Genomic DNA, 12151 nt, shown 5'->3' with positions numbered 1-12151 from the left:
ACAGTGAACCAATGAACATCAATGATCACATGGTTAACCAGGGTAGAATTGCAATAAATGTCAGCCAAGAAATATTATCTTAATATACACATTTGCATTGCCAAGGCACAGACTCTGACTCCTTAAGGAACACAGTAAGGTGGACATGTGATACACTGAGGCAATCTAAGAACATTTAAAATAAAACAATCCTGGATTTACCAAGATATATTTTAATTTCTCAGCTACTCAGGGACAGGCAGGAAGGATCAGTGTCAGGTTTAGGTACAGAGGCACATGTGCAGAGCAGCTCCACTAAGATGATTAAGGGGCCACAGCATCTCTCATTTCTTGGCAGTAAAGCCAAGAGAGCTGGCCCCAGGTGCCCTAAGGGAGAGAAGGCTTGGGGGGCTCAGCAGTGAATATAAATACCTCAAGGGAAGGTGGAAATGAGAAAAATGTTTCAAGAAACTTGTTAATTATTGGTAAGAAAAGGACTGCTTGACTTTCAGAACAGCTGAATGTATTTTCATTGTCTAAGTTCATTTTCAGCTGTAGCAATACTCCATTCTGTGCTGTAACACCAACTGGAATGTGAAATAAATGTCATAAACCAACTAAGGCAACACAAAAAAAAAAAAGCTCAGAGAACAACTATTCTGTTAACCCACAGCAAGTCAGCATCAAAATAATTACTTCAACTTTCTTTGTGAACAGTCCATCAATAGATTAACAAAACTGACACATTTTCTTTTTTCTCTCCCATAGCCTGCAACACCTTCTTAAATGAAATAGCCAATATACTGCCACCTCTTCCCTGGCCATCTTTCAGTAAGTTTCCCAGAGCCTCCAGAGTGCATTTCACTTTAACACTCTCCACTTACTTAATAAAAGATTCCATAATGCACTTGCAAACCTCCACTCTCACACTTTCCTTCTGGAACATATCCAGAAATGGCAAGAATTTCTCCTGAAAGTACAAATACATAAACAAGTAAAATAAGGTATGTTACAAGCAACACACTTATTTTGGATAAGTTTTTTAAGCACAGTATTTAGGTAAAACTATTTTCATCTGTTTTTAAAACAGTAATTCATCTCAAAGGATGAAAAAGTGGAACTAATGGAAAAGGACTGATGGCTGAAAGATGTATCAATTTATTGATTGCAGAGATGCAAAAGGGAACACAAAATACAGAACTGTTTGAATCAAATGTTGCACTTTATTTTTAAAAGCAATCATATGCTTCAAACAGCTTAGGGTCATCACAAATTCAGGTATCTATGGGGAAAAAAAAGTAAGGCATTATATGCATTTAAAATAGTCTAAACATCATCAACAATTTCACATCTATCCAGAGCAAGTAAAGAAGGTATAAGACATACAAACTTCCTTCAAAAAACAAGGGTCTAGGTTGTTTAACATACTAAAATACTTCATTTCTGTATCATCTCAAGAATATAGTGAGGGTAAGTTTTTCAGAATTATCCAAGCAATTTGTGAACAAGACTTGACCCCAAATCCACAGCATCAGTCTTGAGTTTCACCCTTCAAATGGTTTCTGTATGGTGACACACACTTGCTGTCTTTGTTTCTATTTTTCTACCTCATACAGAGTCTGTGACCTCCCTGAGTTCCACTTTGTTCCAATGCCAAGTGCAAGTGCTATGAGAGGGGATGATAAGTATGTGTCATAACACAGAAACAGCTACCAGCAATTACAGAAACACACACACACAAATAAATGGTATTTCATCCATATAAATGGTACTTCATCTTCATTCATTGTCACTTATGCCACAGTAACAAACAAACTTAGAGAATTTAACAGCCTAATGAAAAAAATATAAAAAACTGGAACTGGAATAATAAGTACTTAAGTGGAAAGCAGCAGAAAGCTCACAAAATATTTCTGCACTTAGGTACTTGACAAAAAGTCCTTGCATTCTTTGAACTTGTAAACAATTTAAATATTCTAGTCAAGGTAAATTCTCTTGCAGAAAAACTGCCAAGCAGTTCTTCTTAAAAATTTATTAAACAGAAAATCACTTACCACTGAAAAAAGCAGAGCAAAGTCATAGATATAGGTAATAACTTTCTGAATAATTGACTGCAGCTAAAGGGGAGAAAACGGGAAAGTTTAAAAAAGGGGAAAATGATTGTAATAGGAGTTAAATTAATACTATCCACACCAGAGATGATTCTTCTTTAGTTATTCATAGAAGACTATTTTGAAAGATGCTTCAAGCATTCATCAACATAATTTTTTTCCCCAAAGTGGGACAAACTGTAGCCATGCTGTCCCTCACACTTCTCCTGCATCCCCTTCAAAACCCACATTGAACAGAGGCTGACTCTGCCCAGGCATTATTTGATCTTCACTTCCATAGTTGGGCACAGGTTTTTAGAGTCCCCATGTCCTCCAGCTCTCTGCACTAAATATCTCAGCCAAGTAAACAAAGGAAAAAAAACTCAAACCAGTTTGTGAAACCTTCCTTTGTAGGCACTTTTTCTACCCTCCAAGTAACCACAAAAACATTCTCAACTAATCCATATCTCCTTTGGCATTCAGTCTCAAGAACTGGACACAGTAATTCACTGAAGCCTTAATGCCAAGCAGAGATAAACTATTTTATGTTTTATTTCTGTTTGAACAGCCTATCATGATTGCTAATTTCCTTCAGCAAACACCACTGCTGATGTAGGAGTTAACTCTTGCTACTCCTAAATACATAAATCATTCAAGTTTAGTATTTCTCAGAATTAAAGGACTGATGTGTATGGAGAAAAAGGAGGAATAAATCACAGCATTACAGTGTTCCAAGAACCTTCCCAAATTATTAGCCAGTGTTTAAAAATAATTATTTTGTTATAAGAGTTATCAGTAATGTTTAAGAATTGATTCCATTTAAGAAAATGCATATCAAATTTTTACAGGTTTGGCAAAATAAACTGTTTACCTGTGGGTAAGCATCCTCAAATGCTCTATCAGGAGTCATGTGTTTGATAACATCAGCCAGAACTGTATTGACCTCTCGTTTCTGTGCAGCAAAAAACAAGGTTACAAAATGAAACTGGCACATAAATCAAGTCACTAAACACCAGTTGAGCAGGTTAATTTATTTCCATTTGCCAAAGCATCAGCTTTTTACAGAGCTCTAGTTAAGCCAGGAACTTTAACCATAGCTCCAATAAATCCTTACTTAAACTGATCCACCTGCCATTAAAATAAAAGGATAAGAAATGTTCAGTGCTGTAGGGTAGTAAAGCTTTAAACCAGCATCTTTTGCCTCCATTCATCTTTCGTGAAAGGAAACACATTTTTTCATTCCTACACATTTATACTGAATATTAAAACCTTTCCACCTTTAATACCAGACTGCTAACACAGCCACTTTGTATCAGAGAAATTCAAAGGAAACAAAGTAATTTCCACCTACCGTAAAATGTCTGCAGGTATACTCCACCCACACTTCAGCACAGTTGATATAATCCTAGAAATACACGTGTCTCATGACTACCAGTATTTGCAGGAGACTGTGAGAAATACACTTGCAAAAATTACACTTGAAAGAATTAACTTCTGAGGTATGATTCATGTAGACCTAGAGATCTAGAAGCCAAAAGCTGCAATTGTGTAATAATGTTATGTAAAATTAAGTTATGCTTCAGTAGAGCTAAGAAAAGCAGGGATGATCCAAAGATATTACAGCTATCACTTATTTTTTTGCAACTGTGTGTATTTAGAAAAGGTAAACAATGCCATGCCTGAACAACTGGCTACAACTTTGCTCTAAACACAGTCAGCAGGGAAACAGAATGGACAGTAACTCACCTGTGGGTTCTTCAGCTTTGTTATAACCTTCCAGGCTTCGTTTAGTATTTGAAGGCGATCATTTTCAGGAGGATCAGCCAATGCCAAGTTTAATCCCAGGGAGCGAAAGAGGAGATGCTGAAAGTTAATGAGTAATTTTTAATTAAAAGCAGACAACACACATCCATCCAAGACTGGTCTGGTAGGTACAGTGTGCAGAAAGATTCTCAGATCAAACCACTTGAATAATTTTATTTATTAATTTTATTTATTTATTTATTAATAATTTTATTTATTCATTTTATTTATTTATTTATTGTGACACAAGTTATGTAGGCAACTCAGAGCATAGAAACCTCTGTCAAAGGAAAGGAATTGGTACAAATTAGACAGAAAATGTTACCTTTGGGAACCCAGACTCATCACACTCTTTAATCATGCCAATGAAGTCCATTGATCTCGCAGCAATAAACTCTGCTCTGAACGCCGACATCACTGAATTCAACAGCAAAGCACTGCCATGAACAACACAGATCAATACAGCTCAGCAGCAGCTCCAGCTCAGTAGTACCTGCATTTACATTCATCTGAACTTCCCAGACTAACTACTGTCCAGCATCTATCATAAATTTTTAAAAAAGAAAGATAATAATACATATTTTAATTCCTCAGCTGGTGCAGAACTGGACTGTGCAAAGCACATAAGGAAAAAAAATAGCAGAAAACTCACAGGACTCAGCCAAACTACCCAATAAAATGCACAGAGAGGAGCCCATCAGCAGGCCAGAGTGCATTCACAAAACCCACCCAACTTTCAGACCAGACCATCTTCCTGAGCATGACTGCCCTGCACAAAGACTTCAAGGAGACATTTGAGATACCAATTTTAATGTTGAAAAAAGCAAATCCCGAAGTATTACCAACTTCCTAAGGTTGCCAGCAGCTTTACAACTTCCCTTGCTGAATGCATGAATGGCCTGACTGTAGCCAGTGGAAGACAGGAGAAAGAAGAGGAGGAAAACCCAGAAAAGTTCAGCAAAACCAGGCATCAGACATGGCTAAGGGAGAACACATTAATGTCCCAGACTTTGGCTGAGGAGCCAGAATGCAGCAACCAAGTTAAACTAATTAACTTTAGCTTGACAAGTAATCTACCATATTTCAGAATTCATCTCTGGAAAACAGATGTTCATAATCATGATTTAATAAGCTGCTGGGAGAATGAAAGCTGCACTATGCATCCAGACTGTTTCCAAAAGAGGAAGAGAGAACATTATTGCAGGGACTCGGGTACTCATTACAGACTCCTGCCTTCTACACCCTGCCACACTTACTTGTTCCCCAACTTCTTGCATCTCTCCATCATCTCAGTAAGCAGAACCTGGAACAATTATTTATTAAAATTAGTGAACAGAGACTTTACAAATATGTTCAGCTTTATTTACTGTACTGGAATCTACTAAAAGCTGTTTTAATTATCTTTCCAGTAGTCCTGTTTTACTCTGTATTTACAGCACAAAAAACAGTGGTGTAGCTAAACATAAAACACATCTTCTGGAACAGGTATAGTGGCATTTCAATCAAAACCATTATTTTATGGAAGTCAAATCTGCAATCCTTCACCCATGCCATTACTCCAGGTAATCTCTATTTGCCAGCCAGGTCAGTTACCTCTGGCAGGAGAGGTGAAAACTCTGCCAGACTGACAGAGATTGAAACAGCCTGTTCACTGTGTTAAGCTACAATTTAGTCAAATCATTTGTATAGCTGTATGACAGGAGAAAGGATAAATTCACTAAATAAAAATTAAACTAGCTAAAGACAGCAGGAAACGAACAGGAATACTGCCTATCAACTTGAAGTGGTTCCACCTGAGCTTTGTGGAAGCAAATATTCTTCCTGTACAGAAGAGAGCATCAGACAGGCCTATGTAGGCTTTCTACTTGCCTTCACATTCATGTAAAAACTGAGGGGTTGTTTTTAGCAGGCAAAATTAACTCTTCACCACAACTTTAGTATTGAGCATTAGCACGTTCACTTACATCTGGAGCATGGTAGGCAATACACTGTAAAATCCAGTCTATAGCAGGAGAATACAGGGTCAGATACAAAGGGATCTCCACACACTGCACCACCAGCTGGTTCTGAACTGTATCCCCATGGATCTGTTGAAATAAGAGACAAAAATGTGTTGCTGTGGAAAGGTATTAAATGGGAGATATGATTAACTGGTTAAAGTTTGTATATGAATGGAAATTAAACAGATGGTAGCACAAAGGTACAGATATTCTGAAGCATTCCTTGCAAGCTGGGAGAAAAAGTATCAAGCTCCTAATATATACTATTCAAGTCTGGAAACATGCTGAATAGAGCAGTTTCAACTTAGCAGAAGGTATGTAAAATTTCACATTCTGTATGTGGATACAGGAACACCCCTAAATCTAGATTTGAGAACTTCTAAGATTATTTTAAATATGTGGAAGTTTGATGAAGGAGTGTATTTATCTGATTTTGCAAATAAAACACTTATTTGCTTACTTGTTTAAATGTTAGGAGGAAGTCAAAAAAGTTTTTATTCAGGCTTTCTTTGAGTTGTGGTGCCACTTCCATCCCAACCTGTATTAAAAGAAAAAAATTTTATTGGCATCTATCAATTCTCTTTCAGAGTGAGATAAAAAAGCATTTGCTGAAGGAATACACCCAAATCAACAAACAGCATTGAATCACATGCTTTTGACTGATTATTTCCTTGCTTACTGATATAGTCATGTCCACTAACAACCACCCTGAGGCAGCTACAGCTGTTCTTGAACACCATGCTAACATCAGCTCCAAGTGTCTGCAAGCACTGAGGAAATCAGTGCCTACTGCAGCAGCCTACAGCAGCACAGGAAATTATTCTTACTTATTACAAACACTTAGAGAGAGATTCCCCATCTGTAAAACAGAAGAGAAACAACTTTTTGTTTGTTTGTTGAAAGGAAGAGACAGGCTGCTGACTAACTGAGATACAAGGGGCAGTTCCTTGAGGCAGTGGCAGCACTGGCTGCAGGAACTCCTTGGTACAGAGCAGAGGTAAATGACAGCTTACCCTGCACAGGTATGCTCTGGCATAGACTGCAACCAGTGGGTCTCCAATTCCTCTAATCATGGATGTTAACCGTGGCAGACACTCTGAAATGCCCCTGTTTTATCAGAAATGGAAATAAGCTTCAACAGTCAGAAACAGAATTACATCACCTACAGATCACTTCAGTAGCTGCCTTGTGGACTAAAAATTGAGCATGAGTTATAGAAATGTCTATCAAAGAAAAAGGATACTAGCATAAAAACTTATTTCATAAGTAAAATTTCTGTGTACAGTAATATATATTCTATATTCAGATTGCAGTATTTGCTACTCAGAACAAGACAAAACTAAAAAAACTCCTCCTCCAGCTTCAAGAACAGCAGAGCTATGGAAAAACTCAGTGTAACTCAGTGTAAGGAAAGCAGATGCTTCAAGCAGAACTGGCAGAACTCCTTCCATGTCTCATTTTCCCACAGGTCCTTTTTGACAGAGCTGTAGTAGTGCCTGGATAGGAGGCCCACTAATTCCAGTAAAAGAATTGCTTTTTAGGGATAATAAAGTTGTCCCTATAGCAGCAATTTGGCTTCCAACACTCATTCCAAAATATAACTGAAGAAGGACAATTACAAGGGAAGGAACATTTTCTGCTCAGCAGCTGGCACTGTTTGGCAAAACATTAAACTTACACCAACGTTTTCAACAGACAGTGGTTCATTGCTCCTAAATTATTTCTCCTACTCCATCTCTCCCAGTAGGATATCAATATTTTCCTTTCAGTTTTCTATCCTGACTTTTTCCCCACACTCCTCATGTCAACAACCTTCCCCTCCACCCCCAGCAGCCACTGCTGCTTTTCAGTTTGCACTGGGATTTGGGACACTGATGTCACATTTGTACATAGGTTTGAAAACTGAGAGCACTGTTGTGTTTCAAAGTATAGCACAGTTCACCTTGAATTTTTTCATGGTATTCTCATTAAAAATTCCAAACCCTCTCTGTAGTGCTTCTTCTCAGTTCTACTAAGACCCTACCCACCATTAATCACACACAATTAATTCATTTAATTAGTTCCTAAGTCTGCCCATTCCCTTCCTTCCCATACTTAACACCATTCTTACGTTTTGGAGAGGAACTTATTGCACTTCAGTATTGCTGCTTCCACATAACTACAGTGAAACCAAGTTAAGGAACAAAACTAAGATTCACACCACTGAAAAACCACAAGCAAACGTACAGCAAATGGATATTGACCAAACTATTTAAGGCCTTCTGTAATTAATGTCACTACACTTTGCTGATTATTGAAATTTATCTACAGGATTTTGTTTCAAAATTTTTCATACATCATCTCTGTCACTGCCAAACTGCTCAGAGCCAATAATTAAGCATTCAGTTTACAATGAAACATGACTCAAAAGTACATTGAAAACATACAGCCTGAAACAAACAAAATAAAGCCAGTATAAACATCAGATCCTGTGGGTTTTATTGAAACAAACACGCTCACTTTTGGAAAAATCTACAAAAAACCTGCAGACACACTGTGAGGGCCTCATTTGACAAGGATACAATCTGGGAATGAGTTCTCTGATTGAAGCAATCTTGAAAAACCAGTTTAAGCAAGTTTCTTTAGCTGTATCGTTAACACTCTCTGGAGAAAAGTTATCTGGGGAAAAAACAACCCAGAAATAGTTACATTATTTCTGGAAACAAGTTACTTTTCATGTTAGGTTTAAAACTGTATTCTTTTTCCATTCATCAAAAAAATTAAGTGCACAATAATGAACTAGGCAATACATTTGCTTCTCAGGTCTCTTAAACAGGAGTCAGAGCTGAGTACATAACAAGAAAAAGGTAAAATCTTGTAGTAAATAACATTTCAGAACCTGAATTCAGGCACTTGGAGCTCATCTCAGAGCTGCTACCGACAAATCTGACCTCTGCCTCCGCTCTTCCAAAATCAGAAATTGTAAAAAAAATACAGAGAATCTGTAACAAACAGGTATATAAACCTACAATGACTAGAGAACATACAAGAGAGATTTAAGCACTCAAATACTTGATTTTACAAGGGTAATGTAAATTTTAAATAATACTATTGCAATAAGTAGGAAATACTGAATATGGACAGAAACCTTGTCTCTATTTAACCTTCCTCAAGGTTGGACATGATTTTTTTCCTGGAGCAGAGAGGAAACAAACACCAAGTTACCTGGCAGAGAGACTCGGTTATCCACACACATTGACAGAATTCTTTCATACACCAATTTTCCTGGTTAAAAAAAAAATAATAATAAAAAAAATCAAAACAAATTAACAAACTGCAAAACACAAAATGCTGGTACAAAGGTTCCCTTCACAACACACAATGAATTAGATGGAAAAACCTCCCTAGAGCACTGACATTTTGCTGCCCCCTAGTGAGGCTGAAACGTTCAGTGTGATTTAGCACCTCTCCCACTGGAATAACATTTTCTGGCTCCCTGAAGGGCAGAGGTAACACACAGGTCAGATTTCTCCCAGGCCAGGAAAGGACAGCTGCTGCCCTGACTTTGCTGACTTTGGACATTTTGTTATCTCTAGCAGCCTTCAGCCAGTAGGAAGGAGCACAAAGAGGAAGCAGGACCTGAAATAACAATTGGATCTCTGTCGTAGCACATCCTGCTGGCACCAAAATACCTTTCAACTTTCATTGTGAATATTTTCCAAAACATGGCAGAAAAATAAGACAGTTACATGAAGTGGATGACAAGTTCACTTACAAGTTTAAAAATATATTTTAAAAAATCAATAAAAATATTCTCATAGTCCCTACTCAGCCAAAGAAAACTTTCTGACTTCTATAGTTCAAAATACAAAAATAATGAAATATGGAGTCAAAAGGATGCTAAAATCCAAAATATTTTTATAATGACAGCGTGTTTTTAATTTCAAAATGCAGAGATCATGATTTTTCCTAACATTTTATTCTAGATATTCACTAATACATAAAGCACAGAACCATAAAATGAAATATTTTTCTTCTAAGGACTTTGCTCTTAGGAGCTTTTTTACAATGATATACCATGTTTACTGCCAGTGTTGGAAATATTCCATGCTAAAACTAGAAGTCATTTCAGCCCTTTTTGGATAACTTTGATGCTTTCTAACATTACAAAAAAATAATCTTATTAACATTTGTGTAGTAAGACTGGCACAGTAGATACTTACCAAAAGTATCAAGGATATCTGTAATTAAAACAAATTTGCTTGGATAAAACTGGATTACTGTTGTGTCTGAAAGAAGCTTAGAACACTAGAAGGAGAAAAAAAACAAAGAAACATTTTTAGAGGCCAACACAAGTTTGTGGTTTTACTCCAGAAAAGCTGGGTGAATATCCACAGGTGGAAAGGGCCAATATGAATTATGAAGCCATTTAATTTTTTTCCAAGATTAAACTGGAGTCAAAAACTTTGGCAGAAAGTTACTGACAAAAAAACAACTTCCACCAAAAGAAAACAGGTGAATGATTGACTGGGGAGAGAAATCCAATTCTTCCTTGCTTAAGCCAAATGTGGCCTCTGGCCCTGAGTCTTCTCTGGTCTAAGACTGAAAATATTTTCTATGAGCTCCATCCCTTCTCTGTCCTTCACCAGGAGACAGCTCTTCAATCTCAGTAGAATAAGTAAAGTTTCAATATTTGTCACATTTCAAAAATCCAGGAAGCAATCCAATACCTCACAAGGTTGCTCTGTTTAAAGAAGGAAATCACAACATTTGAACATGGTTAAGCAAGGGGCACACTCAGTCTTTTTGCTTTATTCATCAGACAGGTGAGAGCATTTACATCCTACAGCCAAAGCAGAACCTTGCCTGCTGTGTGGTCAGTCACCTCCACAGAAAGGGACCTCAGAGCTGTTCAGGACCTACACACAGCACAAACACTTGATTCCCACTTTTCTTAGAGCTCACACACATAATCAACTTAGTGCAGCTTACTCTAAGTAGCTTAGCATACTCCATCTTGGCAAGTAAAGGATCTTGCAAAAAGCCACTTGAGGAATCACAGAATCATAGAATTGCTTAGGTTGGAAAAGACCTTCAATGTTGAGTCCAACCTTTAAACCATCCCTGCCAAGATCACCAATAAAAAAGATCCCCAAGTGCCACATCTACACATCCTTTAAATACCTCCAAGGATGGTGATGCCACCACTGCCTTTGGCAGATTGGTCCAGTGATTGAGAACCCTTTTGGTGAAGAAATTTTCTTAACCAGAAGCCAAACTCACTCCTCCTAATGCACACTAACCAGTGTGTAATAACAGTGACAGACTCTGTATAAAACTACAGCCTGATGCCAAGAGAACTGCTCAGCTCTCAGAGGACACAGCACTCTGCAGGAAGAAGCACAACAAGTAAAGTTCAGTGAGGGTTCTACCCTATCCTGCTTTATAACTACACAACTGCTATCCCTCATGAAAATTTTAAATTCATTAATTACACAAGTACCTATTTCATTCTTATCAGTCTTTCAACCAGTGATGAGCATCTGCAGCATTAAGTGCAAAGTGAACAACACTTCAGCAGAGTAAACACATTCAGCTTTGGTACCACTCTCCTGAAAGGAAGCACTGGATCCCATGTTAGAAACTGTATTATTGCAGAATAGTTTGTGAACCAGTTGCAAAAGAACATATGAAAGCATCAATGCACAGATTATCACTGCATTATCACACACATTATAAATATATTTTTTTTTCACACAAAGCACTGTAAGTACAGTACATCCCTGCTGCTTTTCTTCTCATCCAAAGACCACAGTCACACTTCACAATCCTATATATGGATTTTTTTTAAATAACAATAATAGTGCTGATTTCATAGTATTACAATAGTACATTAGTCACCCTAGGTCACATATAATTGTTTGATCTCACTTCATTAATGTTTCATTTCCTTTTTTGTCTTTACCACAATTTAAGCTGAAATTACTTCAAGCAGTTTTCACAAGAGAATCCAGAATGACCAAAAAAATCCTGACTTTATATAACCCCACTGGATGACTATGAGCATTACATCAGTTTTACAGCTTTTAAGGATGTCATTATCTCATCTATCCTCTGCTGCATTCTGCCTCTGGCCTTTTTTAAAGGCCAAGCCAAACAAAAGAGCATTTAACTGTCCTATTTCCCTATGCCCTCCTCAAAGCACATCACCCCAAATGACCCAAAGGAAGAGCATGGACAAGTTCTCAAACAAACAAACAAAAACAAACCCCATACACACAATTTAAAAAATCTGGAACT

The 12151-nt window shown here is 37.3% G+C and overlaps 1 protein-coding gene across 2 annotated transcripts in view; it reads right to left on the bottom strand.

Moving 5' to 3' along the window:
- The window catches only part of VPS35L (VPS35 endosomal protein sorting factor like), a 41946-nt gene that overhangs the window by 23699 nt on the left and 6096 nt on the right, over nt 1–12151 (bottom strand). For both annotated transcript variants that reach the window (XM_064726368.1, XM_064726369.1), the window contains exons 8-21: nt 10075–10159; nt 9077–9136; nt 8434–8530; nt 7983–8030; nt 6886–6979; nt 6333–6410; nt 5837–5959; nt 5129–5175; nt 4198–4309; nt 3816–3932; nt 3421–3474; nt 2941–3021; nt 2034–2096; nt 864–949 (exon numbers count right to left, since the gene is read on the bottom strand). In XM_064726368.1, the coding sequence (XP_064582438.1) occupies nt 864–949; nt 2034–2096; nt 2941–3021; nt 3421–3474; nt 3816–3932; nt 4198–4309; nt 5129–5175; nt 5837–5959; nt 6333–6410; nt 6886–6979; nt 7983–8030; nt 8434–8530; nt 9077–9136; nt 10075–10159 (1145 nt within the window). The remainder of the gene's footprint in view (nt 1–863; nt 950–2033; nt 2097–2940; nt 3022–3420; nt 3475–3815; nt 3933–4197; nt 4310–5128; nt 5176–5836; nt 5960–6332; nt 6411–6885; nt 6980–7982; nt 8031–8433; nt 8531–9076; nt 9137–10074; nt 10160–12151) is intronic.

This window comes from Zonotrichia leucophrys, chromosome 14, assembly GCF_028769735.1.
Source record: "Zonotrichia leucophrys gambelii isolate GWCS_2022_RI chromosome 14, RI_Zleu_2.0, whole genome shotgun sequence".
Lineage (NCBI taxonomy): Eukaryota > Metazoa > Chordata > Aves > Passeriformes > Passerellidae > Zonotrichia > Zonotrichia leucophrys.
The sequence above is the reverse complement of the archived record's forward strand: the minus strand, read 5'-3'. Positions and strand labels throughout refer to the sequence as shown.